This window comes from Pholcus phalangioides, unplaced genomic scaffold (assembly GCF_987345545.1).
Source record: "Pholcus phalangioides strain wild (caught in Gottingen) unplaced genomic scaffold, Ppha-v1.0 ptg000029l_1, whole genome shotgun sequence".
NCBI classification, from domain to species: Eukaryota; Metazoa; Arthropoda; class Arachnida; order Araneae; family Pholcidae; genus Pholcus; species Pholcus phalangioides.
The window spans coordinates 907234-933940 of record NW_028301619.1 but is presented as its reverse complement, the minus strand read 5'-3'; the positions used below and the strand labels follow the sequence as shown (position 1 = coordinate 933940).

General features: G+C 33.7%; 1 protein-coding gene across 2 annotated transcripts in view; it reads right to left on the bottom strand.

Annotated features, from left to right (window-relative positions):
* Positions 1–374: 374 nt before the first annotated feature.
* The window catches only part of LOC149067551 (uncharacterized), a 120354-nt gene continuing 94021 nt past the window's right edge, over positions 375–26707 (bottom strand). The window contains exons 10-14 of one of the 2 annotated variants that reach the window (XM_089252541.1): positions 22771–22852; positions 21295–21422; positions 15342–15456; positions 13249–13383; positions 375–9553 (exon numbers count right to left, since the gene is read on the bottom strand). In XM_089252541.1, the coding sequence (XP_089108667.1) occupies positions 9350–9553; positions 13249–13383; positions 15342–15456; positions 21295–21422; positions 22771–22852 (664 nt within the window). In that variant the 3' untranslated portion in view covers positions 375–9349. Of the gene's footprint in view, positions 9554–13248; positions 13384–15341; positions 15457–21294; positions 21423–22770; positions 22853–23450; positions 23746–26707 lie in introns of those variants that run through there. The other variant, XM_089252542.1, reaches the window with a different exon arrangement.

The following is a 26707-nucleotide window of genomic DNA, read 5'->3' as shown; positions in this document are numbered from 1 at the left end:
ATTGGCGAGAGAGATAAAGTATTTCACTTCACTTAGAACAATGAATAGTCCCAATCATTTTATTGCCAGTACCATTTCTTTACAATTTTTAGGTCAAATATATCTTTTGGCAGGGCCATCTTAAGAGCACCATGGGCCCCCCGGGCCATGTGATTTTTCTGAGGCCCCACCAGGCAAATTTACATGCTTATTCTCGAAAATTTCAACCAGGTCATATTTTCGTGAGGGCTCACTTATGTCCTCTGATTGTGAAAAACATCATTTTTTGTGTGCATGCATCTGTTCATAACATATCTTCATATTTATTTTCCAACATGAAATAATGTAAGAAAAGTAATGAAAAATGACATTATAAAATGAACCAAACTAATAAGTATCAATATCATTAAGATTAGTTTAATGTATCACAGTTTATTTTCAGAGTATCAGTATATTATATATACTCTCACAATAGTTTTTTTAGATGGAACAAGCAATCTCTGCAAAAACAGTGTATAAGTGATTACATAAAACATAAGTATAGGTAGACAATTGGACGGTTTTATACACACAAACAAAAACAGTATACAGTACCGAGAATTAAACAAATTCCATTTTATATTGGAAATACAGGTGACAGATGTTTTTAATGAGCATAAAATCGTCCAATACTACTTTTTAAAACTATTAGCAGCTCAAATAATAGTTTTATGTTTTTAAGAATCCATAAAGCATCACAAATGATATTCATAAAATTTTAACAATAACACTTATTCCATAGTTATCTCTGACATAACAACATGCAACTTTCATGTGTTCCATCTTATAAGAGATGGCTTAACAGAACACGTAACAAGATAATAATTATGTAGCTTAACTTTTTTTTTTCATTTTGATCTGATAATTTCTCATGTAAATGATTTTGAATATATGGTTGGATGATAGCTGTGTGTGATGAGCTAATCATTCACATTGATTGCAAAAAGAACTCCCTAAATCTTGCTATTTTCATATTATTATAACTTTACAGAGTTCTCCCCAGAATTTTTTAAGGTGGCTGGTGGGAAGAAATAGCCAGGTAGGAGCTTGTGGGGCGTGAGAATGTGCAGACATTGCAATTCATCTCTTTAATTATTCAGTTAGGTGGTCCACTCAGTTGTTCTGGGGAGAACACACACACACTGGCTTTAGATATTATCAAGTAATATCAATTTATCAATATTAGTGACAAAAAAAACCAGCTGGTCACCAAAACAGCAAATTTGAAACATGCAATAATTAAACTAATGGATTGAAATAAAAATACCAATCCAAAAATCTCAAGATTAAAATATGAAAGAAAATTTATTTTGACCATGCAAATTTTCATAAAATTTATTAGGGATACTCAACATCATTGATGCTTTGTGCTTGCCATATTTGAAATGAACATTTCTTTATATAGTAAAGTTGTGTACACGGGGTAGTTTATTTTGTCCCAGATATAGGATGAATAATCTCAGCTCATCAATTATGATTACTATTGGTTCTAAGAGTGTGGTAATATGCCCACCTGAGTCGCCATATCGGTTAGTAAGTCATAAGCCCACAACTATGACAAAGGGTAAAATGTAGACTTTCAGATGAATAATCAGATTTTTATGAGAAGAAAAACATTAATTTGACTCAGATGGAAAGACTTCAACCCTAGGCAATAGGCTAAATGGGTCAGCTTCTGCTTCCAAAGTATGGATTTGTGGATAAAGCTAGAAAGGCCTTGTATGTAGTGCAACCTCTCTTTATCTAAGGCTTAAAACAATTACAGATTACAATAGTGGATAACATGTAAATGGTATGTTCGAATTACAGGGATTGAAAACTGATATCCTCTCCCTATGTTTGTTATTAGTGAAATTTGATAGTGAATATAAGGAAGGATGTGATGTGGCGATTTGTGCTGAACAACTTTTTTTCAATGCTTTTCTGGAACTGTGCAGCTTATTCCAAAAAAACTGCAGTAAATATAGGAAGTGCAGGTATTATGGAATACCATTTACACTAGTGAATGTTACTAAATAATGAATGGATTAAAAACAAAAACCCACATAAATACAAACTTAAACTATTTGTGATTAATATTTGTTTCTAAAAAGTTAATAAAAATTCTTTTTTATTAAAAATTAAGAAAAAATATCTGTTGGAAGTGAATATAAAATAGTTGGGTAATATGGAATATAGGAAGCTCAAAATCAAGAAAACTAAGATGGATCGAAAATAAGATTTAATGAGCTTATGATAATAAAAAAAATTAAATTTTATAGTTTGTTTTAATAGGTGTCATAGTTTATTCACAAAAATCGCAGATGCAGTCTTCCTTCTCTGTCCCAGAACAGTCAAGGTGGACCCACAGAGAACAGGACACACACACATAGGCACCAGAACCTAGGGGCTGAGGCCATTTGAGCCTCCCCAATTTCCGAAAAAACAATTCAATGCACCTTTCTCCTCCTGTATACGTGCTTGAGTCCCATATATATGGGATGACCATCAATTTTCAGCCCCTCCAATGTTTTCTTCACGTCAGCGCCTCTTTACACTTCCTCTTTATTCACACATCATTTCCTGCTCTCTCTTTTTTAACCTTCCAAAAACTTCCTGGTTTAAAGAGATATTTTACATTGTCTTTATGTTGTCCAATAGATGGCCACAAAACCTAACTCAGATTATACTTAACCCTTTATGCAGCATTGACAAGATATCTCGCCTCCTTAAAACCTCTTATTTTAGTATTGACAAGCCCAGATAGTTTGTAAAGTTTATATCTTAACCCCTTTGCTTACAAAGTATTGACAAGAAATTCTGAAGATCTTTATTTGACCAATGGGCAATAAACATGGTAACCTTGTCCTAACCTAAAAGCATGTTAGGAAAAGGGGGGTAAAAATGTAAAAAGTAAGAGAAAAGGAAGAAAAAAACAAATGAAAGGAAGCAGTTTAATAAATAAGTACAGATAAGAGAGAGAGAGGATACAGATAAAAAAGAGTAGGTATATGAAGTAGATTTCTCGTTTCACCCTCACCCTACCTGTTTCCTTGTATCTGTATATTAGTAGAAGGATCCATCATATGTGGGGAGGGGGGGAATAACTAATAATTGCATAGAAAAATAAAAGGAAAGTAAAAAGAACAACTTCGTAGGGTTACAACAAAGACGCATGATGATCAGAGAGGAACAAAAACAGAGAGAGCTTGTTTGAGTTTATTCCGCAACAATTTGGATGCAATATTATGTCCTTGATCATAAAGTGGTTAATGGGGGTGATTTTCTTTATACCCCTCTTAGTTCGCATCTACTGAAAATCATAAGAAAGCCTACTTCATTAAAAAAGATATGCCATTTTGAAGGAGGATGATTTCTGATGTGCTGCTTAGAGGGTTAAAGTATTTCATGTAACCTGACACACCATCTTTAACCCCTTCACTTACAAGTGATTGCCAAAAATTTGGATGATTTGTATTTGACAAATCAGCGATAAATATGGTAACCTTGTCATAACCTAACCACACACGTTAGAAAAAGTAGAAGAGAAAAAGAAGAAAAAATGTGAAAGAGAGTAAATCAGCATAATAGATTAGATAAAAGAGTAAGTATAAAGTAGATTTCTCTTTTCTCCCTCACCCTATCTGTTCTTTTTCACTCATATATATATATATATATACATACATATACAGTGGAACCTCCCCTAATGAACACCTCCCATAACAGACACTTTTCTGATCTCCGGTCCCATAAAATAGGGCTTTAATGTATTCCACTCCCTGTTAGCGGACACTCTCGATAGTGGACAGTAAAATCAGGCACAAAGTCTATTTTTTCAAAACTTTTATTCATTAATTTTTTTTAATCATAAACCGATAATTTACCATATTCAACTAAGATTATGTTTAATCCCAAGGTCGTGTTGGTAAATATGATAAATCATCAAGTAATTACTTGATTAACTGAACATAACTATGGTCCAGGATGGTGAATTTGAATGGTAATGTGTTAGTTTTGTTTGTTGATACGTGTGACAGAAACCAACATTCTAACACTGATAATGTTGTAATGAACGTTTCTATCTTCTTCACACTTATTTTAATTAAATTTAATTTTTAATACAAAATTTTTGCATGTATTGTGTACGGGTAAAAATAATTAACTGGTTTAATGAAGAGAAGAAAGGCTATAAGTTTTTCCATATTTATCAAACTTTCCAACTTCATTTAGGAATTATGCATAATAGCCATTAAAAGTGATAAATAATGTGAAATTTAATCAAACTTTCTTTATCGACATGACTGACGAATACGCATAATCACTGGTGTATCATTTACACACACACAGTCACGAACATTTTAACACTAAAATATATAGGAACTAATTGCAGCCGAAGCCAAATGTTGTATAAATGTGAAAACCTTATAAACGAGGTTCCACTGTATATCTACCTCCCCATTCGCGGACAAAATTTTTAGTCCCGTGTGTGTCCATTATCGAGAGGTTCTACTGTAGCAGAGATACATACGTGGAAAAAAATCACTGAGGATACAGAAAAAACCAAGAGGGAAAAATATATAGGGTCATAACAAAGCTTTGCGATGGTAAGGAGAGAGGGAAGAAAACATAGAGAAGTTGTTTGAATTTATTTTACAGGCCTTGGACGCAATATTACATCCTTGATCATAAAGTGGTTAAGAAAATATCTTCTGATCTTCAGAATAAGTAATTGAATTATATGAATTCTGTATATAACTATGACTTTTTCACAATGAGTTGTTCAACTATTTAACATATACTGTATAATTGTAAATATATAAACAAAAATACAATATAATCTGTCTTATCTTTATAAAACTGATGTCTCTGAATTATATGCTAGCTAAATTAGCTAGCTGAATTATACACTAGCTAAAAATGAGAACAGCAGAATATGAAATGCAACTCTTACGATATACATTGTGCTTCCTTTCCAAATAATTGGTAAGGATTTTTTGAATCTTGCACGAATAGATTTCTGGAAATAGAAAACAAATCTTCTTTTATAATAGGAGTAATAATGGTGACAACCAAGCACACGCAACACTGACTGTAGAGCATCATGAAAGCATTTCAAAGTAGTTTATCACTGTTCCACTTGACAGCCATATTTGAAAGCGGAATAAATCTGTTATATATATATACATAAATATATATATATTCCATACTACACAACCAGGGCCAGATTAACCATTAAACAAAATAAGCACATACTTAGGGCATCACGACAAAAGGGGCACCACAAAAAATATCAAATAGTATTTATCTGAATGAGTCGAGGGGATATCACTCAAGTGAAAGGCTTTCAAATATATTAATCCAGCCTAGTCCCTGCTATTTCATGGCACCTGCACTTCCTATATACATTTTGAAAATGTATCTATTGTATATAACAGATGATACTATTGCATAAACAAATCTGTATGTATAGGGTGTCCTGTGAGTCCTAAGTCGGCCTTAATCTCACCAACCATTCATCATAGAGAGGTTCTAGTTTTAAAACAAATGCTCAAAATGTGTTCAGAAATCACCCTGTATCAGTTTTGAAAATGAAAATAGTGTCATAAAATAAAAAATCTAAATTTTTTATACGGTCCCTCTGTCTTCTAACTTTCAATAAGAAAGTCGTTTCCCTGTCTCTCCTGAGGCCAACAAAAAAAATCCCTGTTTCTAAGTGTGATATCTGCTGAGATATTTCAATTGAAAAATTGGGAAAGAGACTAAAATTAACAGACTTTTTCCCTCATTTATTCTGTTCTTTCCCAATTTTTCTACGATGTTTGCATTCAAATATCTCGGCAAATATCACACTTAGAGAAACATGGATTTTTTTGTTTTCCTCAAGAGAGACAGGGTAATAACTTTCTAATTGGAAATTAGAGGACAGGGAGACCGTATAAAAATTTAAATTTTTTTATTTTGTGACACACTGTATTTTCACTCTTGAAACTGGTTCTTAAACACGCATTTTGAGAATTTTTCAAATTAGAACCACACCTCTATAACAAACGGTTGATGAAATAAAGGTAAAATTAGGACTAACAGCACACCCTGTGTATAATACATATTGTATATACAGAAGATGGCCTACCTTTTTCCAAGCTGTGCTATCATCATGATGAGTGCGTGCACCACTCTAAATTTTAATACAAAGACCATGTCTCATTCTTACAGGACAGAATTTTTTTAAAATATAATTCAAAATTAATTCAAATATTAACAAGTGGAAAGCGACATTCATGTCATATAATTCAACTGTTGCGTTTTTGTAGTAAAAATATTTATTGATCATTTTTGTCACCACTGTCATTTTCTGCACACGAGGGCTAATTAGACCGGAACCTACAATTTATTGCAATTCCAAACAGCAAGCTTGCTTTTTATACTCGTCGAGTGGTTGGTGCGCTAACTCCTCGATGGGGGACTCCCTGCGGTAGCAATTTTTTGTGTGGTCATGTCGCTGTTTCTGTTGTACCCCTGTGTCAGGAAAGTTTTCTGACAAGAACGAACCGGGTATCAAACTTGCGACACCTCTAAACATCCTATGGTACTTTAGGCGAGTATCTTATTGACCTAGGCAACAGTGCCCAAAAATATTTTTTATTTTGCCACTCTTTTAAGAAAACACTATTCTATTTTTAAATCATAAATTAAGTTACCATAATGTAAATGCTAAATGATGTATACCTGTCAATAGATGTGTTCATCCTATGTACATAATATATTAAGCATAGGTGATGGAACCTGGGGACCTTCAATGAACTTTGTAGGAGGGGGCCAGGGCAGTATTAACCATTGAGTAAAATAAGCATGTGCTTAGAGCATCCAGAGGAAGAAAAGCACCACAAAAAAATATCAAATTATATTTTTCTGAAATTTAATTCTATGTTTTTCTTCATTGTTAGATTCAATATTGAATAAAATATACTTATGGCGGAGGAGCTTGAGAAAAAATCTCTACCATGTGGGACCTATTTTTGGTGCCCTTCCCCACAACCATGTTTTTCTTTTGGTCAACAAAGCTTTTTTTGCCTTTTAAACTCGGATTTGGTACCCCTTCTAGAGCAAAGTCCTGTGTGGCTGCATGGGTTGCATGGCAAAGAGCTGCCTCTAGGGGCACCAACATCATTTTGAGAGCTTAGGGTAGTGGTTCTCACACACACACACAAACTTGAATCACCTACCGCTCTCTTACCCAAAATTTGTGGTTCGTCTGCATCTCTCCATAATAGTTTGTTAGATATTTTCACCTATAAAAGACCCACTTCAAAGCATTAATAGGTGCACAAATCAATGTCTCCAGCTCGCCATGATGCCCTGACAAAGGTAGGCGATGTACAATTTGAGAAATACTGGCTTAGGGCATTCAAACGTCTTAATACGGCCCTGGAGGGGGAGCAATAATACATGAATATATGATGTGACCTAGTGCATCACTTTTTTTTCCATCATGCAAGATGAAAAAAGAGTGAATCAGAAGTTATGACTTAATTATTGTTAAGAAGGTCTTACCATACAAAATAAATGTTGGACAAACAAACTATTCATAAGAAAAAGAAATTGATCATTCAAAAATTGTAGAGAATTTCTTTGATAGGAAAACTGAACAGCATTTCTTTAATTTTTGAAGAAAACTCACCTGTTTCAGAAGTGACATGCGTGTCACAGTTTGGCTACCTCTTTTATATAATACAGCAAAAGAACTGGGTGAATGAGTTATAATTGATCAAAATAGGTAATATATAGTGTATAATATGCATCTTTCAAATTCACACAGACACAAAATTCCAATTTTAAAACATACCAATGTGTTACAATATGCTTTAAAAAGTGATGATAAATTTTTAAAACATCAAATACAGCGGTTCAGCTGAAGAGAAATATATCTGCATGGTCAGTTTTAGTTGTAAAAGCTTTCTCCTGAGAATAAAATAGTGATTCTTTTTTTTCTCCACAAAATAAAAAATCACTGGTTAGTACAATTTGGGAAAGAGGAATTGTTATTAAGGAAAAAAATCATAAAAAAACAATGTATCTGTACGCTGATAAAACTAATACAACTAAACATAATCAAATTTACAATGCTCAATAAAATGAAAATAGGAAGGGAAATTTCCATTTTATTAGAAAACATCCTGTTTCAAAAGAATGTATGCATACACAGGTTTCTAAATAAAGTCTGGGTCTATTTCAGCTGAAAGGGTGGTTTCCAACTATAAATATTAGGTTTATATTGTAAAGTGGACATCCCTGACTTTCTAAAGCAATTGCATTGCCCCCTGAATGTCAGTTGTTGCCCGACATTGAGATAGAAGGATTTAGCAAATCTAACTTGATAAAAAATAAAGAGAAAAAAAATTAAAATATTTAGAGTTGTAGAGCATTGTCAAATTAGGTAGAATGGACACCACGAAACAATAAAGGACAATTATAACATATTAGTCTTGAGAAATGGTTACAAATGCATTTAATTGCCACAAAAATTATTATAATCAATAACATAAAAGAAAGGTACTAAAAATATAAAATAAGCAGATAGTAACTAAATAATAAAAAGTTAAAGTAATTGAAACCCATCCATCTCGCTCGATAGGAATGGGAACAGTGACATACTGTAAAATGGAAAAGTCTTTCCCCTCCAGAATTGGCATATTTTCAAAAGACTAGTGAAGTTTTATGTTGTTCGTACATCAGCAAATTGTGTTCACTAAATATAGCCTACCTATAACCATTCATCTTCCCATGACTCTTCTTGGTTATTATTGTGCATTCCTTCTTGTTCTTGGTGTCAGTAATGCATAAATCAACAATGCTCTACAAGTTCGTAATTCATATATTTTTCCTATTTTGCTTTTCTACGTTGAAATAGATTTGCTAATTCCCTATTTACTACTGAGGGCAATAGAACTTTTTTTTTTTTTATCAGATCAGGCTTGCCCGCTCTATATTACAGATAGATCCAATGTTTTTGGTCAAAATTAAGGGAAATAGGTACAGACTTTATTTTGAACCTTGCATATTTACATCATAAGACTTCATTAGTAAAACTGGTAACTGATTTCCCTTGATTTGAGGAAATCAATATTTTTTACTGCTTGTTGCTTCAATGTGTATATAATACAATTTAGTTCATGCAAGCCACATCCGTATGAGATAAAAGTAATAGAAACGATTACAATATCCTTATAAAATATCTGTTTCCATTCTCATCATTATTCTTGAAGCTACTCTGAGCATTTTAACTTTTACAGTTTTTTTGTGCTGTTAAAAATTATGAATTGCTTGATTTTGTAAGTTCAGAGTCATATTCATTCTATACCCAGCCATTTTCTGGAGCAGAGCTGATACGGGGTCGTGCTAAAGAATTTGTTGTTCGAGAAGAGGCTGTGACCATATAAGTGGCTTGTGAGTGAGAACTTGATCTATTATGGCAGAAATTGAAATCATTTTGGTGGGGCAAAATGGTGGATAAAAAATTCTTTGTTTGACCATGAATGATAAGCCGTACAGTAATAACCTTGAAAAAGGAGAATAAAAAAAATTAAATTAATGTGCAATGAGAGATGAGCTACACTAGTTTTATTATACAGTGAAATTCCACTATAACAAACCTGTCTTATAATGAACCATCAAATATAATGAGTGAAATTTGTTTTTCATTTTCTATATACAGTAAACACTGTTTTTATAAAGAATTTCTTTTTTTACTATTTATATCCTTTTCTGTTAGAATTTATTTTTTATTTTTTTTGTAGCAACACTGGTTTTTAAATTTTTGAAGGGATTTCTTCCCATTCAAATAGATTTCTATGAAATATAGCATGCATGTATTGATAGTAAACAGGTAGAACTTATAGAAAAAAAAGAAGCAAAAAAGTAACAATCAAAGACTTTTTGACTAGTAATTTTTTTGACTACAGATAGACTAATGAAAGTACCATAACTTCACACACAAAGCCATGGCTTATACAGTTTTAAAAGTGAATTTATGTCTTGACGATTAATTAGCCTTGTAGCCTTGCAGCTAATTCAAACAAGACATTTTTATTAAATTTTTCTGTTGTTACTCATTTCTTCACTGAATAACAGCAAAGACAAATACATATTATCAACCTAATTATTGCCTACTCAAATGTTAGGGCATTATTGATATAATTGCTTTGAAAATGAAATATGTTTCAACATTTGGTATACTGTGCATCTGCAGCTACACTATGAGTACGGGGAAAGCTATTCAGAAAAAGAATCTGAAGAAAAATGAGAATGTGTTTCTCTGCTCATTAGGAATCACAACTATTCCCCTAAAGCAGTGGTTCTCAAAGTGGTCGTTATCACCAAAAAAAAAAATTGAAATTGGCTATGGAGGTCCAAACAAATAAGTAGTAGGGTGCTAAAATATTCTTTTTCCTTTTGTGGTAGGTTGAAAAGAGGGAGAGATTTTGGCCAAGAGAAGTTTTTTTTTTTTTTTGCTTTTTCAGAGGAAATGCAAATGTGTTGGCATTTTCACAAGTTTTTGGGGCCTCGATGAACAAGTTGTTGTAGTAAGAGGGCGACTTAAAAAATTTGTATTGTAGCATTGCACATCCTATTTCATGAAGGAGACAGCTGACCCTACTACCCTGCAACTGCCCCATTCGTGCATAGCTCAATCTGTAGTACTAGCCCTGTTGTAGGATGGACAGTATGGACAGTGAAATTCACAAGATGAATTTTTTCATTGCTGTCCATATTTCTAATATTAGCCTAATTTTTTACAGTGTGAGTGGAGCTCTTGCTTGAATAGTGACTATCCTGTCTGATGTCAACTTTGATTCTTGTAAAGTACAATAAAAGTCTGATATAATGAGTACGGCTTATAACTAGAATCTCGCTATAATGAGTGGTTTGCAAGTGATTGTCAAGGAGCTAATGTCAAAGATACAAAAAAAATTTTTTATAGCTAGTAAAAAATTAGAATGTCATTCGCTGTAAATTCTTAAAATTCTGGAAAAAGCTCATTTTAACTTTTCTATCTCTTAATCAGGACTGATTAATGTCACTTATCACACATTCTACTCATTAATGTTATTCCAAGGTACTTTTAACAAAGGATGGAAGACACTGTAAAGAAAAATTATTTTAAAGATTTCATTTTCAACTCATTTTTTTCATTTCCAGTGACTAATAAATTATGGGCATTTTACACGGCCGTGACTTATTTGACCTGACTGTTAATGAACGGCTGGGCAAATCATGCTAAGAAAACCCTTCCAATTACTAGAAAGAAGTTAAAAGTCCATAAAGCCATGGTGCGCAGTGAGAATTTCAATTTTTAGGTCAGTTGGCTGAATGGTTTTGAGAATACAAAATTCCAAGTAAAAATGTTTTAGAGAATCAACTACTGCAAGCACAAAAATCAAGTTCATGAGTAGAGTGCAGTTCATTTGTTAATATTGGAATGAAGGGATCCGTAAGATGATTATAGTGCAGCTAGAGCAGGCATTTGCTTTAATCTATCACCTGACAGGGCCAAAAACCAAATATCTCGGTGAATATTGCACTTAGAAACTTGGAATTTGTCTGCCTCAGGAGAAACAGATCAACAACTTTTTTAAATAGAAGTTAGGGGATGGGGGGGGGCCTGTATAAAAATTTTTTTTTTTTTCATTTTAAATTCACTTGTAATTAGTAAACTGTTACAATGATAATTTTTCCCTGCGATTGTGAGCTCCAGTTATAACAAACTTTTACCGAGGTACCTCCCTATATTGGTGTTTATTTGCCTTTAACAATCACCAGGTTAGTGATTTTTTTTTTATTGTAAGATATATTTTATTGTTTTAATTTTTTTTTTTACATAAATACAAGAAACAAAAAAATCAGCCAAGGGGTCTAGAGACCCATACTGGATGATACATTGCAAATTTATAATGAATAATAAGGAACACAGTTGCTTATTAGTAAACAACATCAACAAACTAAAACGGAAAAATGAAATATTAGAAAGACACACACACACACACAGGTTTACGAAAATGGGGAGGGGGTTTCAAAAAGAAAAATCAAATGTCAAAACAAAACTTTTGCATAATTTGTAGTATCTCTGGCAACAGCAAGGAGTGCAATTATATGAAATACACGTTGTATGATTTTCAAATAAGTATATACAAATAAAAATCAATGTAATGTTGCAATGAGCAAAATCAAGTAGATTTCATAATTTAACTGATTGAGGAGCATAAGGCAAATCAAAAGAATTAAGAAAGATTTATTTATTTTATTTCTGCATTTCCTTGGTCTCAACTATTTCTATCAGTCCACAGCTGTAAAAAGGTTGAAGAATACTGATATAACTGATGGCATGTGAAAAAACACAGGAAGCAGGGCTATCTTAAGAACATTGTAGGCCCCTGGACCAAATGATTTTTGTGAGGCCCTCTTTTCTTGAGGTGCCCGAGTGGGCCCATGTGTTTAGACGGCACAGATAGAAAGTTGGTTATATGCAAAGCTGCTGCCTGGGAAATGTTGATGAATGCTATGTTTGAAAATGGAGAAATGAAAAAGAAATTTAAAAAAATATACTGAAGCTAAAAAGAGCTAGTAATGAAAAACAGTAGTCTTGAAGATAATTTACAAAAGTGGATCAAGGAACAAAGATAAAAGTTTTCCTGTGTCTATGATCTACATTTATCTTCAAGTCCAATTTATTACTCAGCAGACTGATAGATTTAAAAGAATGATGTCACTGATATTACGGATTCATGAAGTGAAAAAACTGTCAGTTTGGGTAAGAACACTACTGGGCAAGCTTCACTTGCAAACTGGACAGAAAAGAAAAGGTTATTTTTTTGGAATGGAAGCAAAAAAGTAATTGAACAGCAAAAATTAACTGATAGAAGTATCATAAGCATGGATGAAATACTACCCATATTTAACTGTCCAATTATGCTATTTATTGAATTATGTTTATACACACACTTTAAGCATAAAATTTTTATTTGGAATATTTATATTGTTTATATATACTTTTTTCATCCTAGTGGTTGATTGGGAATGTCTATTAATTATAGCGATCCCATTGTTATATTCATTATAAAAATATACTTAACACATGTTGCATGACTTTCCAAATTATTAAATGATTTGTTATTGTTTCTATATATTGGATATCAATATAGCAAAGTTTTACTGTATTGGAGTTTTATCATAAGAAAATCTATATGTATTTAATACCGCAGTCAGTGAAATAGCAGAAAAGAGAAGAAGAACACTCCACCATCTTTCTGCAAACCAACGTTTCAAAATTACAGCACCCTCAGGAGTAAGTAGAAGCTTTCGAAGTGTTGCTAGTGGACCAGAGGGATCAATCTTGATTGAGAAGAAATAAAACATAATAAATATAATGCCTCTATATTTTTCTTAAGCAGTATTCATAGTTAAAGTCTGCAAAATTATAAAACCGAACTTGGTACATAAAATGTGTGATTTAAAGTTTGTGACAGAGGCGCAGACATGAAGAAACCATTGGGAGGCTGAAAGTTGCTGGTCGTCCCATATATACAGGACTCAAGAGCGTACAAAGGAGAGGGAAGGTGCATTGCATTGTTTTTAGAAATTATTGGGGGCTCAGCCCCCTTACAAAATTTATTGAGGGGCTCAAATGGCTCAGCCTCTAGCACAAGTGGAGATAGACTTGAAAGCCTGGGGGGCACGATGATGGTGTCAATTCATATATACGGAAATACTTTAGATCAGTCAGCTTTACATTTAATGCTGGAGGGGAGCATTGCCTCCATGGCCCTAGGTTCTGGCACCTATGGTTTGTGACATACTATTTTATTTTTTTAATACTTAAAGTTGCAATTTTCTTTTTCAACTGTATCTGTAACATTACCATTAGGCAACTGCGGAAATAGTCCTTATTCTAGTCATTTTTATAAATTTTGTCTTACCTTTATTTTAGGATCTATCCGCGAGATTGTATGCGACCGATCGGTAGTTATGTTTGCATTCTGACTGTTGTCAATTTCTATATGTCAAAGTTACTTAATAGTATTTTATTCCGTATAAATATGCAAATGAGATATTGTTTGTTAAAAGTTTTATGTTAATTTCAGTAACGTCAATTCTCAGTGTTGATTTGTCATCTATAATATGAACAAAGAGTTTCTCCATATATACAAGCAGTGTACTAAGTATCGACACCATTTTGATTTCTGCATTTAGTTGATTGTTGCTATTTATTAGTTCGTTTCCATCTTAGTTGATTGCTGAGGCGTATCGTCTGGCTTCGCTCCGTGATAAGGGTTGCTCTTCTTTTGTCATGAGTTGATGATCCAGTTTCTAGCTGTGACGCCATTGGAGTAACACTGCTTCACCTCCTGTTGGTTATCTCTTCAATCGTTCGGTCGTCTGCATGTGAAAATGCAAGGGGACACCCTCTCATCAAGGATGGAATATTGTTGACCAACTTCGGGACCTATCTGAGTCTTTCCTGGACTCGCTAGTGTACATTCTTGCTGAACTTGTGCCATCGGGAGGTGATCCGGATTCTTGGACTGTTCTTCCATTGTAGAAGATGTGAGAACTCTGATAACAAAGTTTTAAAGGGTACCCTGTCAGACAGACTCGGATGAGAACGTTTCACTAACATTGTGATATTTTCTAATGTTAACGCTTTAAGGAAAAATTTGTTTGTTACTTTGTTAATTCTAAAAACATTATAAAGTATTGTTAATAAATGATTTAAGTGGGAAAAACCTTGTCTTTCATTGTTGTCATCCATTTGAATTAATGTTGGGAAACACTAAAAGTAATCTGGGTATGCAAATGGAAAGTTGCATATAAAAATTTTGGGGCTCGGCCAGGATTTTAAAAATATTATGATGCTTATATGAATCATAACAAACCGCTAGCCCATGGAATTGACATAAACATCAATCAACCTATTACTGATTTATTATCGGAGAATAACATCACATGTGCCCAAATGAGTGAAAAATTGTAAGAATGATATTTTCTGATACGAAAACTGTCATCTTCTATGATGCAACTTATATACAGTACATGCATTATTGAAGCTTTTGTTTTGATGTATTTGGTTGCACATTATTTCCTTTTTCTTGTTTATTACCATCAACAAGATTAGTTTCAGCAACTTAAAACTCGTTTTGAATAGCTAAAATAAATTCTGTCACAGAAATTTATATTTGAGGGAAGAAAATTCTGAGGCTTGTATGGCTAATGTTCAGGTATATAGAATACATAATAATAGAAAAATAGCCAAAATAAGAAATGAAACTTCTGAAATTAAAAAAAGTATTTACCTCTCGACATGACTGATATATATCACAATAGCCATTATAGTTATCGCAAGGTGCTCCAGGTTTAGCGTAAAGATCGGGCACATCATATGGAGCTATGTTCCATTCAAAAGATGATCTGAAAAAGTTGTTAACTCTTATATATACTTTGAGTTACAAATGCCAAAGCTATGTTGTTTATTTTAGAATAATAAGCATTTACACCACATTTTTCTTATTTTTTGTAATTTTTTGTGAACAATTTGGGCATAAAATATTTTTGTAAATAATTTAACAAAAGATTTTGATTGGAAATACAAACCCCCTGTTATCCAAGTAAAATAAGCATTGGTTTCTGAAACCCAAATTTTCAAGAACCCAGGTACTTTTATACTAATCTAGATATGTTTCCACAGAAAACATAAATGTTATTTACAGTCACTATATTACTACTGCTTACGCTATTAATAAATTTGAAAACATATAGATGTGGTTTATTTAAAAAGTGTCTGACCATAATTTTTCATGTGTAAACCAATGAAACTAGGGGGAATGGTGGGGTGCACATATGTAAGCAATCCTAATGTGCACGCTTGAATTGAGCCTGCAGAAGCTGCTAGTCACGCTACTGGATTAATCATTACGAATCTGCCAATTGTGATTCAGAACCTCCTGATAGTACTACTTGGTGATGGTTGTGCAGTGTGTACTTGTGATGAACCATGCCACTGGAGTCATAGAAGATGGTCAACATGACTGACATTGCATCTCTTGAAGACCAAATCGTCGGTCAAAATAGAAGGAACAAATCCGATGCTAATGCTTGCCTTTTTCTGCAAGTTCTCTGATGGTGATTTGATGATCCCCTGCATCACCTTCACTTGGTTAATAACGATCTCATTTCTGGATATTGTGGGCCAACCAGAATGTTCTTAGGTCTCCAACAATGTTCGGCCATCTTTTAGGTGAATATATCCCTTATATATCAGTGTGGTGCCCATTTCTTCATCTCAGAAAGTCTTTTAAATCTCGCAGATTGTTCCCACTCAGGAATCGCCAAGATAAGCACAAAATTTATAATGCAGTAGCATTGTTCAAGTTTTTCCTGCCATTTTGTCAAAACGAAAATGTGATGGGACTCACTTATACTTCCTCATTCATCAGCACTCTGTCGGAGACTGGCTGCCTCTGCAGGAAAAGAAAACAAGCATGCGCACTAGAATTGCTACATACATGCATCAAACCACCCCTCCCTAGATTCACTGGTTTATGCACGAAAAATTATGGTCGGGTACTTTTTGAACAAACCTTGTAAACAAATTTATTTGCAATAAATAATACAAACGAATGTCTATATATCTCTGAACTTCTTCATTCTACAGCAAGGTTCCCCCTGACTTTTTATCAACTGTAGCAATTTGGATAATTAGATGGAAAAAGTTGTAGCCAAATGAGAGAGAACCTTAGCCAAATTAATGCATCATAAAATGTGGATTCCAAAACAATTTATATCAAGTTCAAAATGGAAAAATAAATTTAAATGCAAATCATGGACAAATAAAAATTGTTTAATATAAAAACGTAAATTCCAGTACAAAAAATATTTTAATTCTCAAGAATTCACCGACATTTTTTTGCTGCCCACAATTCAAAAGCATTTTCGAAATTGAATTGTTACCTGTTGGGACTATTAACAGAAATACTGCTATTTGTATTTTATACATCCATTCTGTTCCACTATGGTGTTTTAACGAGGTTCATGATACTGAGGCAGAGATGCCACTGCACTCTGATTTACCAGGGTCCCGGATTATTAGCAAAATCTGGATCCTTCAAGAGTGAAAGTGGGTCCCTTTCGAAAAAAAAAATTAAAGTACATGGTCTCCCCCCTCCCAATCATTCAGTGCTGTCCCTGTAAATCAAATAATTTGTTTATAAAAAGATGTTCAAACCAAAGGATCATTGAAAAAAAAGTTAATTTACCAGCTTATAACTAGGTTCTTTTACTTTCATTGTCTACTAGTATAAAAAGCTTGCAAAGAAACCCATAAACAATGAGAATTTAACATGGAATTTAACACATGTAACAAATCTAAAACAAATATAATTAAATTTGGCACACTTATATATTTACTAATAAAGTGAATCTAAATTCTTTTCTGATTGATTTTCCAATTTGGAAAAACTTAGCGCATTCTGAAGTTTATCTTCTGATTTTCCCTAATCATATAAATAATTGTGAAGCAATATTCTGGCAGAATGATTGTCTTTTCTCTCCCTGATGGTCCACCACTCTGATCTATCATCATTAACTGCCACATATTTTCACACCTGAATATGGGAGTTATGTCAGATTTGTGTTGGTGAAACTTAACAGTGTGCTTATGTATGTATGCCCAGCATTTGGTGTGTTTTGTGTTCAGTGGGTGGAGCCACCTATCCGACAAATTGGTAAAAAATATATGTGTGGATTTGAAATTTAATGTGTGCATATTTGTGTGTTGTAGGTCTGTGTGATTGTCGTGGCAACCAGAGGTTTTTTTTGAAGGGATAGCCAAAATTGGAAGACCTTAGAAAATCATATTTTCAGCCGATTACCACTGTGGAATCACAAGTTCCAAATCCGGATTTCCATCTGAAGCGAAATCTGAGGGGGCGGTACAGGGCCAGTGCCCCCCATAAAGATCAAAAATTAAAATATTTTAAACATTTTTGTAGAAAATTAATATATTGAAAAAAATACATTCTTATACAATCTTATTAATTTGAAATTCTTTTTGAGAGTTAGTGACCCAAAAGCCCCGTTTGCATGTGTAAGACTGGGGAGTAGCTTTGGTGATTATTACCTGCACTGCAATTTTTTTTCCTCATGGGAGGGAAAAAAATGGGACGAAGATCCATCAAAAGAGTCCCATCTTTGTTGTGGAATAATAGTGGGCGACTTCGATCTCCTCTCCAATATAATCCTTTCTTCTCTTCCTCCTCTCTTCTTTGTGCTGCAAAAATTGCTGTTAGCTTTTATCGCTGGCCATCTTGAGCCAACCACCCACATCACCAGTGACAACTTCCAAAAAGAAGGGGGAATACAGGCATAAACTAAATGGCATGCAAATGGGTTGTAGTGAAAATCCTTGTTACTGGGAACTTCCCAGGATATTTTATTACACATGTAAATGGAGCTAAAATTTCTGTGGAAGAAATCCTTGTGTCCCTCCAAAGAATGATTCTGCATACACATCTTTGATTTTCATGATGTGGACACGGTGATGACCGCATAGTAACTAGAAGACAAAACTGTGGATACTCAAAGTAGAGTTTTTACACAGATTTGGTCCCCCTCAACAACGATCTGAAATGTTTTTACAATTTGAATGGGCATTCCAAACATATACGACTTTTGAAAAAATATGCATTTCTAATCTTGTAGGAATGAAGCAAATTTACGCCACATAGACTATCTTTGAATGTAGGTAGATAGCAGCAAAAGTAATGTAATTTCCGGTATGCAACCCACAGGGAAAAAACTCTCAGAAATTGGAAAATTTGTTATACAGTCCCTCATTCAGAGATGCATCTGGATACCTTGTCATCTTATTCTACAACCCCCCCTCAGACTATATCTATACAATACAGTGAAATGCTTCATCTGTATTTCAAAGTAGTGAAAGTGGTTTTCAAGGTTGCGCGAACATGGAGAAACATGGGAAAAAAGAAGTTGGGGAGGTTTCTTCTTGGAACTATAGAAAAGAATACATCCCATAGGAGGCGTGAACCAAATTTTTATGCGTCCTCACTATTGTCGAGTAAAGGGTTAAAAAAATAGATGGTTTTTGGATGTGGCTCTTGGGGGTGCGGTTCTAGACAAAGTTAGTCGCCTCTGTCAACTCCCACCCTCCTCTGAGAAAATCTCAAAAGTCGCTGAACATTGTTCGCAATTGGTCAACAAAAAATTTCTCTTCTGGACTTTTGAACATGCATCAAATGGTCAATTTGACCATCAAGAAGCTGAATGGCACGATTTGACGAATTCAATCTTTTCATTTCTTTTGGTGAATTCATCAATTCACCAAATGAAATATTTTGTCGCGATTTGGTGCAACAGGCAGCGCAAACCCTGTTCAACAGATATCAAATCATAATGAGCATAATATTATTTCTGAACCTAAGATAGACATGAAACGCCAAGGAGGGCACAATAGTAAAAGCTGGGGTGGGGGGGGGGGCCATGTGATGATGATGATAATGCCAATTCATATATATACACATCTATTATACATCATTAGATCAGTTGGCTCCATCATTGATGGATGGTGGGCATTGCCCTCCCTTCCAATGCCCCTGTACCTCCACCCATGTTTATAAAGCGACAATATTATCGCAATTTCCTTGCACACAGTACACTCCTTTTTTGCAATATGTCAGACACTCATATTCATATAATAAATTTAAAGAATATAAAGAACATTTTCATCTCTTTTTTTAAACCGTTTTTTTTTTTTTTTACGATATCATCAAGTCACCATCCAAATAAAAACTAAAAAAGTGAGAAAAAGGTAATACTGTACTCTGTTCTAAAAAGATAGTCAATTTAAAAACAAAAAATATGAGATATTCATACAATTTAGGTATAATACAAGTTTAAAAATTATTTTTTGTGGTTGAAGATATGACCTACTTTAAGATATAATAGAACCTCTCTAATCTGGATTCCTCTGGACCTTGGTGATTCTGGCATTATGTTGCCATTAGCAGTTTATACTTGTTACATCATTTGATGTTTTCAACATGTTTGTAAATTCACTTAGATAATCCCAGAAAATAATAGAGTGCTGGACAAGTTCTAAAACACCAAGGTTAATAGTGCAACACAGAGAAATGAAATAAAGAAAGAAAAGTTTTTTGACCAAAGCTGACATTTCTGACTAATCACATTCATTGAGACACACAGGCGCTATCATTGTTTCACTTTCTCAGAAGTCCAGGCAGTGGACACCAACAATACACTGGAAAAATGTAGAACAAAAAAGATAGAAAACGGTTGAAACTCTTAATTTGGGTAAAGAAAAAATGTCAAAGTCTCTGGTTGAGAATAAAAATTCTCGTCAGCAGTGCCCTGGATGGTATATCCTTCTGGATTAGAGAGGTTCTACTGTATTTGAAATAAATCTAAAGAAACAAATACCTTATATTAAATTTATAAATTGAAAATCATTAAAATTGCTAAGAACATTGATATAAAATGAGAAACAGTTCTAACAAAAACAATGAAAAACTAGAGAGCCAGAATGCACATATTTTAAATCAAATAGCTAATTAGCACACTGTAATGTTAAGAACTTTTTTTAATGGAGCTATGTTGTTTTAAACATTTTAAAACTATGGCTATGAATAAATTTCAATGAGTAAAGCAAGTCAAATTCTCATACTAAAAACAACAGGTAGAGTGCAAAAGATATAACAAAGATATTCTATTTCATACATACAACATGATTTTACAAAATATTGAGGAAAAGGCCTATGAAAAGTGCAGGACAATTTAAGTGCGCCATCTCAAGGGATTATAAGAAGCTGGCACATATCTTGCAACAGTAAAATCTTCATCAGTACATCAAATTTGGGCGGAAGTGGTGAAGGTTTGATCTCAGAGATTGGCAAAGAAGAAAGCTTTCCCTTTCAAACCTGAGATGACCACCAATAGATGGTGCCTTCACAATATGCCAGAGTCCCAGTGTATCAATAAGTAGGAAAAAAGAGGGCAAAAGTAAAATATGGCACGCGTGACAAAAATATGACATCACTACTTGGAAAATTTTCTAATATTTTCCAACAGGTCACATCTTCAACCTTGAAAAAAATATTTTTTCAACCAGTATTACACAACTTTAAAAAATTTTAAATACAATTCAAGTATATTTTTTGGGGCAAATTAAGCACATCATCTGAAACTGTAGGAGAAATGTGTAATTGTTATGCATACTTGCAACTTGATTCATCTTCTGGAAGTTTGCAACAAAGTTCACAGGAACGAATAAAAGGATCATGTATTGTTCTGATGCACTGGCAAGACTCTAATCCATATGCCATACAGATTGAACCAGTACACTCCTATGAGAATAAACAGAATGAGTAAATGTAATAACAGTAAGCTACTGTATATTGATTATTTTACTAATATCTGACTGGATGTTAGTTGATATTAAATCAACACACATTATAGTTGCATTGTTTGTGTTTTGTGTTTACTCCCTTCTCTTCCACATGCCAATCCATTTTCTCACAAAATATTTTTGAACTCTGAGTCAAACTGTATCAAATGGTCTGAAAATGTTTAGGTCATTATTTCAGATACATTTAGTAACAATTAAACATATCAAGCCTTTTTTTTAAAGAAGACACCAACGAACAAGGCAAATACACAAAAATAAAAAAATCCTATACTACATAGTATTTTTGAGTATTTGCCTTATTCGTTGGTGTCTTTTTAATATTCTTTGGCAAAGTTGATCAACTCTTCCATATCAAGCCTTTTCTTTTTTAGCATGTTGATCTGGTGGGGTTTTTGGCCCACCAGTAAACAGCAAAAAATGTTCACTCGTTGGGCTATGTGACCTTTTCTGTTTTTCTGGCAATGATTATAACACAGTTGAATGCTCTTTCTTCAAAGTGACCTCTTCCACTGGTGTACACAGGAAAGACATTCGCTTTAGCCAAGATTTTAGTTTGAATTTCTTATAAAATGACCTGAACCATATCTACAGACTTTAGTATTTCATATTGGTAGATAGTAACACTTTTATTCCTGTGTTAATGCTCTGACTGTATGGAACAGATTCACTGAGGAGATCCTATACTGGAACCTCTTCCAGAAGTTGTTTCTTGTTTCTCATATTCCATTTCTTTGACTGTCCCAGACATTGTCTATCACTAAAAGCAAAATTTCCCTTCTGGAACAGTTTTTCCAAGCGAGGTAGGGAACAGCATTCCACACTCAAAGCCGAATAAGCCATTTTCTAAACTTCAATGATATTTTTTTGCAACTGAAAAGGGAAAAATAGTCAGTTCCTCAAATATTGCTGGTACCAGGGCCATAGTGTGCCTTGTCGGGGTCCAAGGGCAGACTTTTCCTTAGGGATCCCCTCTTGAAAGGGTTATTATTATGCAAAAAAAATGTAAACTTTTGTGGGCCCCCATTTGGCTCGGGGCCCAGGGCAAGTGCCCCTGTTGCCCTGGCCTAGTTACGGTCTTGGATGGTACTTTGATATGCCTGGACAGCAGAAAGATAATCTGACATGGATTTGTGTGGATGCTATCATTGGTCAAGCTAGGGGGGCTGAGAGTAAGATAGGTTAATTAGATTGAGTTGCACACATAATATATTTAGAAAATAAAGACATTTACCTCGTACTCAATTATACATAAAATTCAAGTTCAATATAATATTAAATTGAATTACCCCATTGTAGCACACAAATTCTTCACTGCATACCGTTTTGTTGGGTTTATTTGTAGAAGGAGGGCACTGAGGACCTTGCCCAGTAGTTATTGTTAAAAAAAATACACTGAATTTAAATAAAGATAGTAAAATTCACTTCATAAAAATGTGTAAAACATAAATGTATAAAATAGAATATGCTGCATATCATATATCATCACCATCAAATGAACAATTAATTATCACTGGTGAACATCCAAAGTCCTATTCAAGTTCATACCTGTATACCAGGGCATGACAAATAAAAAAAAATTAGGGACCGGCAAAATTTCTTTTAGAATCAAGCATTTACTTTTGAGAAAATGGTCAAAAATTACTTTTTAATTTTCCATAGACTCCTTTCGGCAAGTAACATAAATTCTGAACATTTTGATCCATCATCAGACTCCAATTTATTGGATAACACATAGAAAAAATGCCAGGTGCCAACACCAAATTTTTTAGTCATCATGGCAACCTAGTGCCTGAGATTCATCAAGCCCTACTGTATACATATTTTACATTTTGAATTTACTCCCTGATTGATGAAACAATTTTACTTTTGTTAATTTTTTTTGCTCTCTTTATTTTTATACTGAAAGTCAGACAGGACTGAAAGTTAACAAAGAAAACAAAACTGAAAGTCAGACAAGAGCATAAATATATTGAAAATGATTTGGGCTATTTATTTTAAAAATTATTAATTGTATTGCACATTTTTGATAAAAATGTTAACAAAAAGTTGTACATGACATGGTAGAATCCTCTCCTATATTAGACACCTTTTAAATCTTGTGGAATAACGCTTCAATGCATTTTGCAACCAATTAAGAGATACTCTCCATTAGCGGGCAAAATACTTGGTGTTCCCATGGTTCCACGGTGTAAGTAGAGTCTCGATAATCTAAGGTGATTAGGTCCAAGACCACCTCAGGGAACACTGTAAACTACTGTTATCTGAAAAACAATAGAAGACAACTTTCAGAAGTGGGGGCATTATATTGATTTTGTGGGAAATATATGTGTTACTAAAGGACAATTCTAGGTTGTGGTGTCGCAGGTAATTTTTCTCTAATAGGATTGTTAATTACTCATACTTAGAATGAGACAACCATAAATATGTTTTATGTGCATTGTATATTTTATCATGCATATATAATTTTTAGTTTTTATAATTGCATTTTTAATTGGGTTGCTGTATTTTAGAAATATGACATCCATATTTGTTATGGGCATCTTTTTTCAGCCACTTCGTTGGACATTTTGTCTGTTGGGGCCCTTGCATTTGCATTTGATTGCCAAAGCCTGAAGTTCGCCAGTTCCTGGACTGACCAGCCCAGAAGACCTGTCCAATGTCCAAAATTCAGGCCTTGATGGGCTTTGGTAAGCCCTTATATATCTCTAATTCCATGGCGAACCTTGAGGGAAAGGCAAATATTTGTGAATGACTATTGCGCCAGGCTTGACATGGGTGTGGCTCTAGCTTTACTGAACAGGGCTGCCAAGACCCATGGCCTTTTTAGTGCTTGATATGAAAGTAATCATTTTTTGTTTCTTTTTAAGCTATAAATTTACTGTAGAAAGGGCTGCAAAAAATTGTGGCTTGGGGCTCCACCAAAAATCCCAGACTAGGACCCCTTTAGTCCCTGTCAAATCTCCTTCAAAAACTGAAATTATACTCACATTCTTTTAGAAAAAAGGAAACAAAATGTGTTCTTTGCAAAAAAACAAAAGTGACAGGTTATATTAGAAGAAATTTCAAAAACTTCCAGCACCTCAGACTAATAGAAACCTAGAATTTTTGACATTCAAATCATTGAAACTTTAATGTACTTGAGGTTCAGGTTTTCCAAACATAAAATTTATTTTGGCAGATTCTGCTTAGCATTAGTCTATTTTATAAAACAGACAATGAAGAAATGAAGTGAAAATATGAAATTACTTAAAAATTAGATAATAGTCAATCTATCAGTACAGTCTATGCTTGATTTTATTAGTCTCCAATTTGTAAACCAAAATGTTTTTATCAAATAGTCCTCTTGTCCCAAACAATACACTATTTAGGAATGAGAATTCCTGGATATTATGTTGGGGCAAATTTTGAAAGAAAAGTTATTTGTTTGCAAGAGGATGCAGGTTCAATTCTTGGAGAAGACAACGTTTCTTTCCAAAAGTTGCCTCAACATAATATCTGAAAAGTCTATTTCCTAGATGTGTTGTAGGCTGAGAAAAACATCTCCTTGTAATTCTGTGATCTCTCACTTATGCATCCATATAAGGAAACAAGAAAAAAAGACACATAAGTGAGATAGGTGCATCAGTGAAAAACCAAGAAATATGCACTTGAAAAATATCTATAAGTGACAAATCAAAGTACATTAGAGTAAAAAAAATTGGTTTTATTCTTAAGTTATAGGGTAATAATATTTCTTCATCAAAATCATGTGAAGTAACTTAAAAAAAAACACTGAATTTGTTTGTTTCTTTCTATACTGGAAAACCACCTTTTTGTTTGTGTGATTGGGAGTTGGTTGTACAAAAATTAAGAAGAGTTTCTAGTGCTTCTAAAGCTTTCACAAATGTCTGAATTTTTAACTTTTAATTATCCTCCACATTGATCTTATCATCGTTGTCATGTGCATTTGTCACAATGTTTCAGCTATCATCAAACTTTAGTTTGCTCATTTTTAATGAAATTGATAACTGTTTTCATTTACCCATTTTAGATATGGAAATGTAGCAAAGTTAATGCTACCTTCTAAAACCTGTGCCACCTTTCTAAAACACTTGCTATTGATTGCGAGTTCTTATTCCTATTGCCATTCTTTCATCACATCAATTCAACTAACCCCTTCAGTGGAAATCTGTAGAACCTGTGAAGGCGTATGGTTTATTGATGCTGATAAGCCACTAGACAAGGTGATGATGGGCACTACAATTCCACCATGAGGTGTAAGGAGTGCAAAAGAACCTCCATAGGAAACCCATTCTGATTGATAGCCAGTCAGTCATAAACAGGAATATAGTCCAAGGAAAGAAGAGAATACACTCTTTGACACAAATATAATAAATTTAGTTACATATAAAAGTTGGTAATATATTATATATGTACATACATATATATCATATTATATATATACAGGGTGCATAAGAAAGTCCCTTTATCCAGGCACAACTCTTGAACTGTTGATCCTAGACTGGGACTTTTGGTGGGCTCCCAGGCCAGACTTTTCACCAGCCTCTCTAGTTAATTTATAGCATGAAAAGACAAAAATATGACAATCGTCCTGGGTCCCAGGTCTGAAGCCCCTTGTCAGTTCCACCCTTGGGGGGGGGGGGGCGTGATCCTAAAAGCATACTTCCAATTGAAACAGTATCTAAATAAAATGTGTAGACCTCAGAAACGTCATTCATATTGCAAGGGGTTACATATACAGTTGAATAAAAATATTTAAAAATGTATTTTTAATTTGGTCCCCTCATAGGTGCTGATATGAAGAAAACATTGGAGGCTGAAAGTTGCTAGTGGTCCTGTATATATAGGACTCAAGCACATATGCAAGAGATGGAGGATGCATCTCATTGTTTTTTCAGAAATTATTCGGGAGAGGCTCAACTGGCCTCAGCATTTAGGTTCCAGGACCTATTGTTATCTTATTCTAAAAAACCCAATGAGAAAGTTGTCCTGTCTCCCCTGAGCCAAACGAAAAAAATTTGCTAAGATATTTAAATTTTAAAATCTCTGAAAAAAGAGGAAAGAATTACATAAACTAATGGACAAGATAATTTTGCATTTCATATGCTGCTCTTTCTTTTCAGTGATTTTTGAATTCAAATATCTCAGTAACTATTGCACTTAAAAATATGGAATTTATTTTATTGGGCTCAGAAGTGACAGGGCAATAACTTTCCAATTATG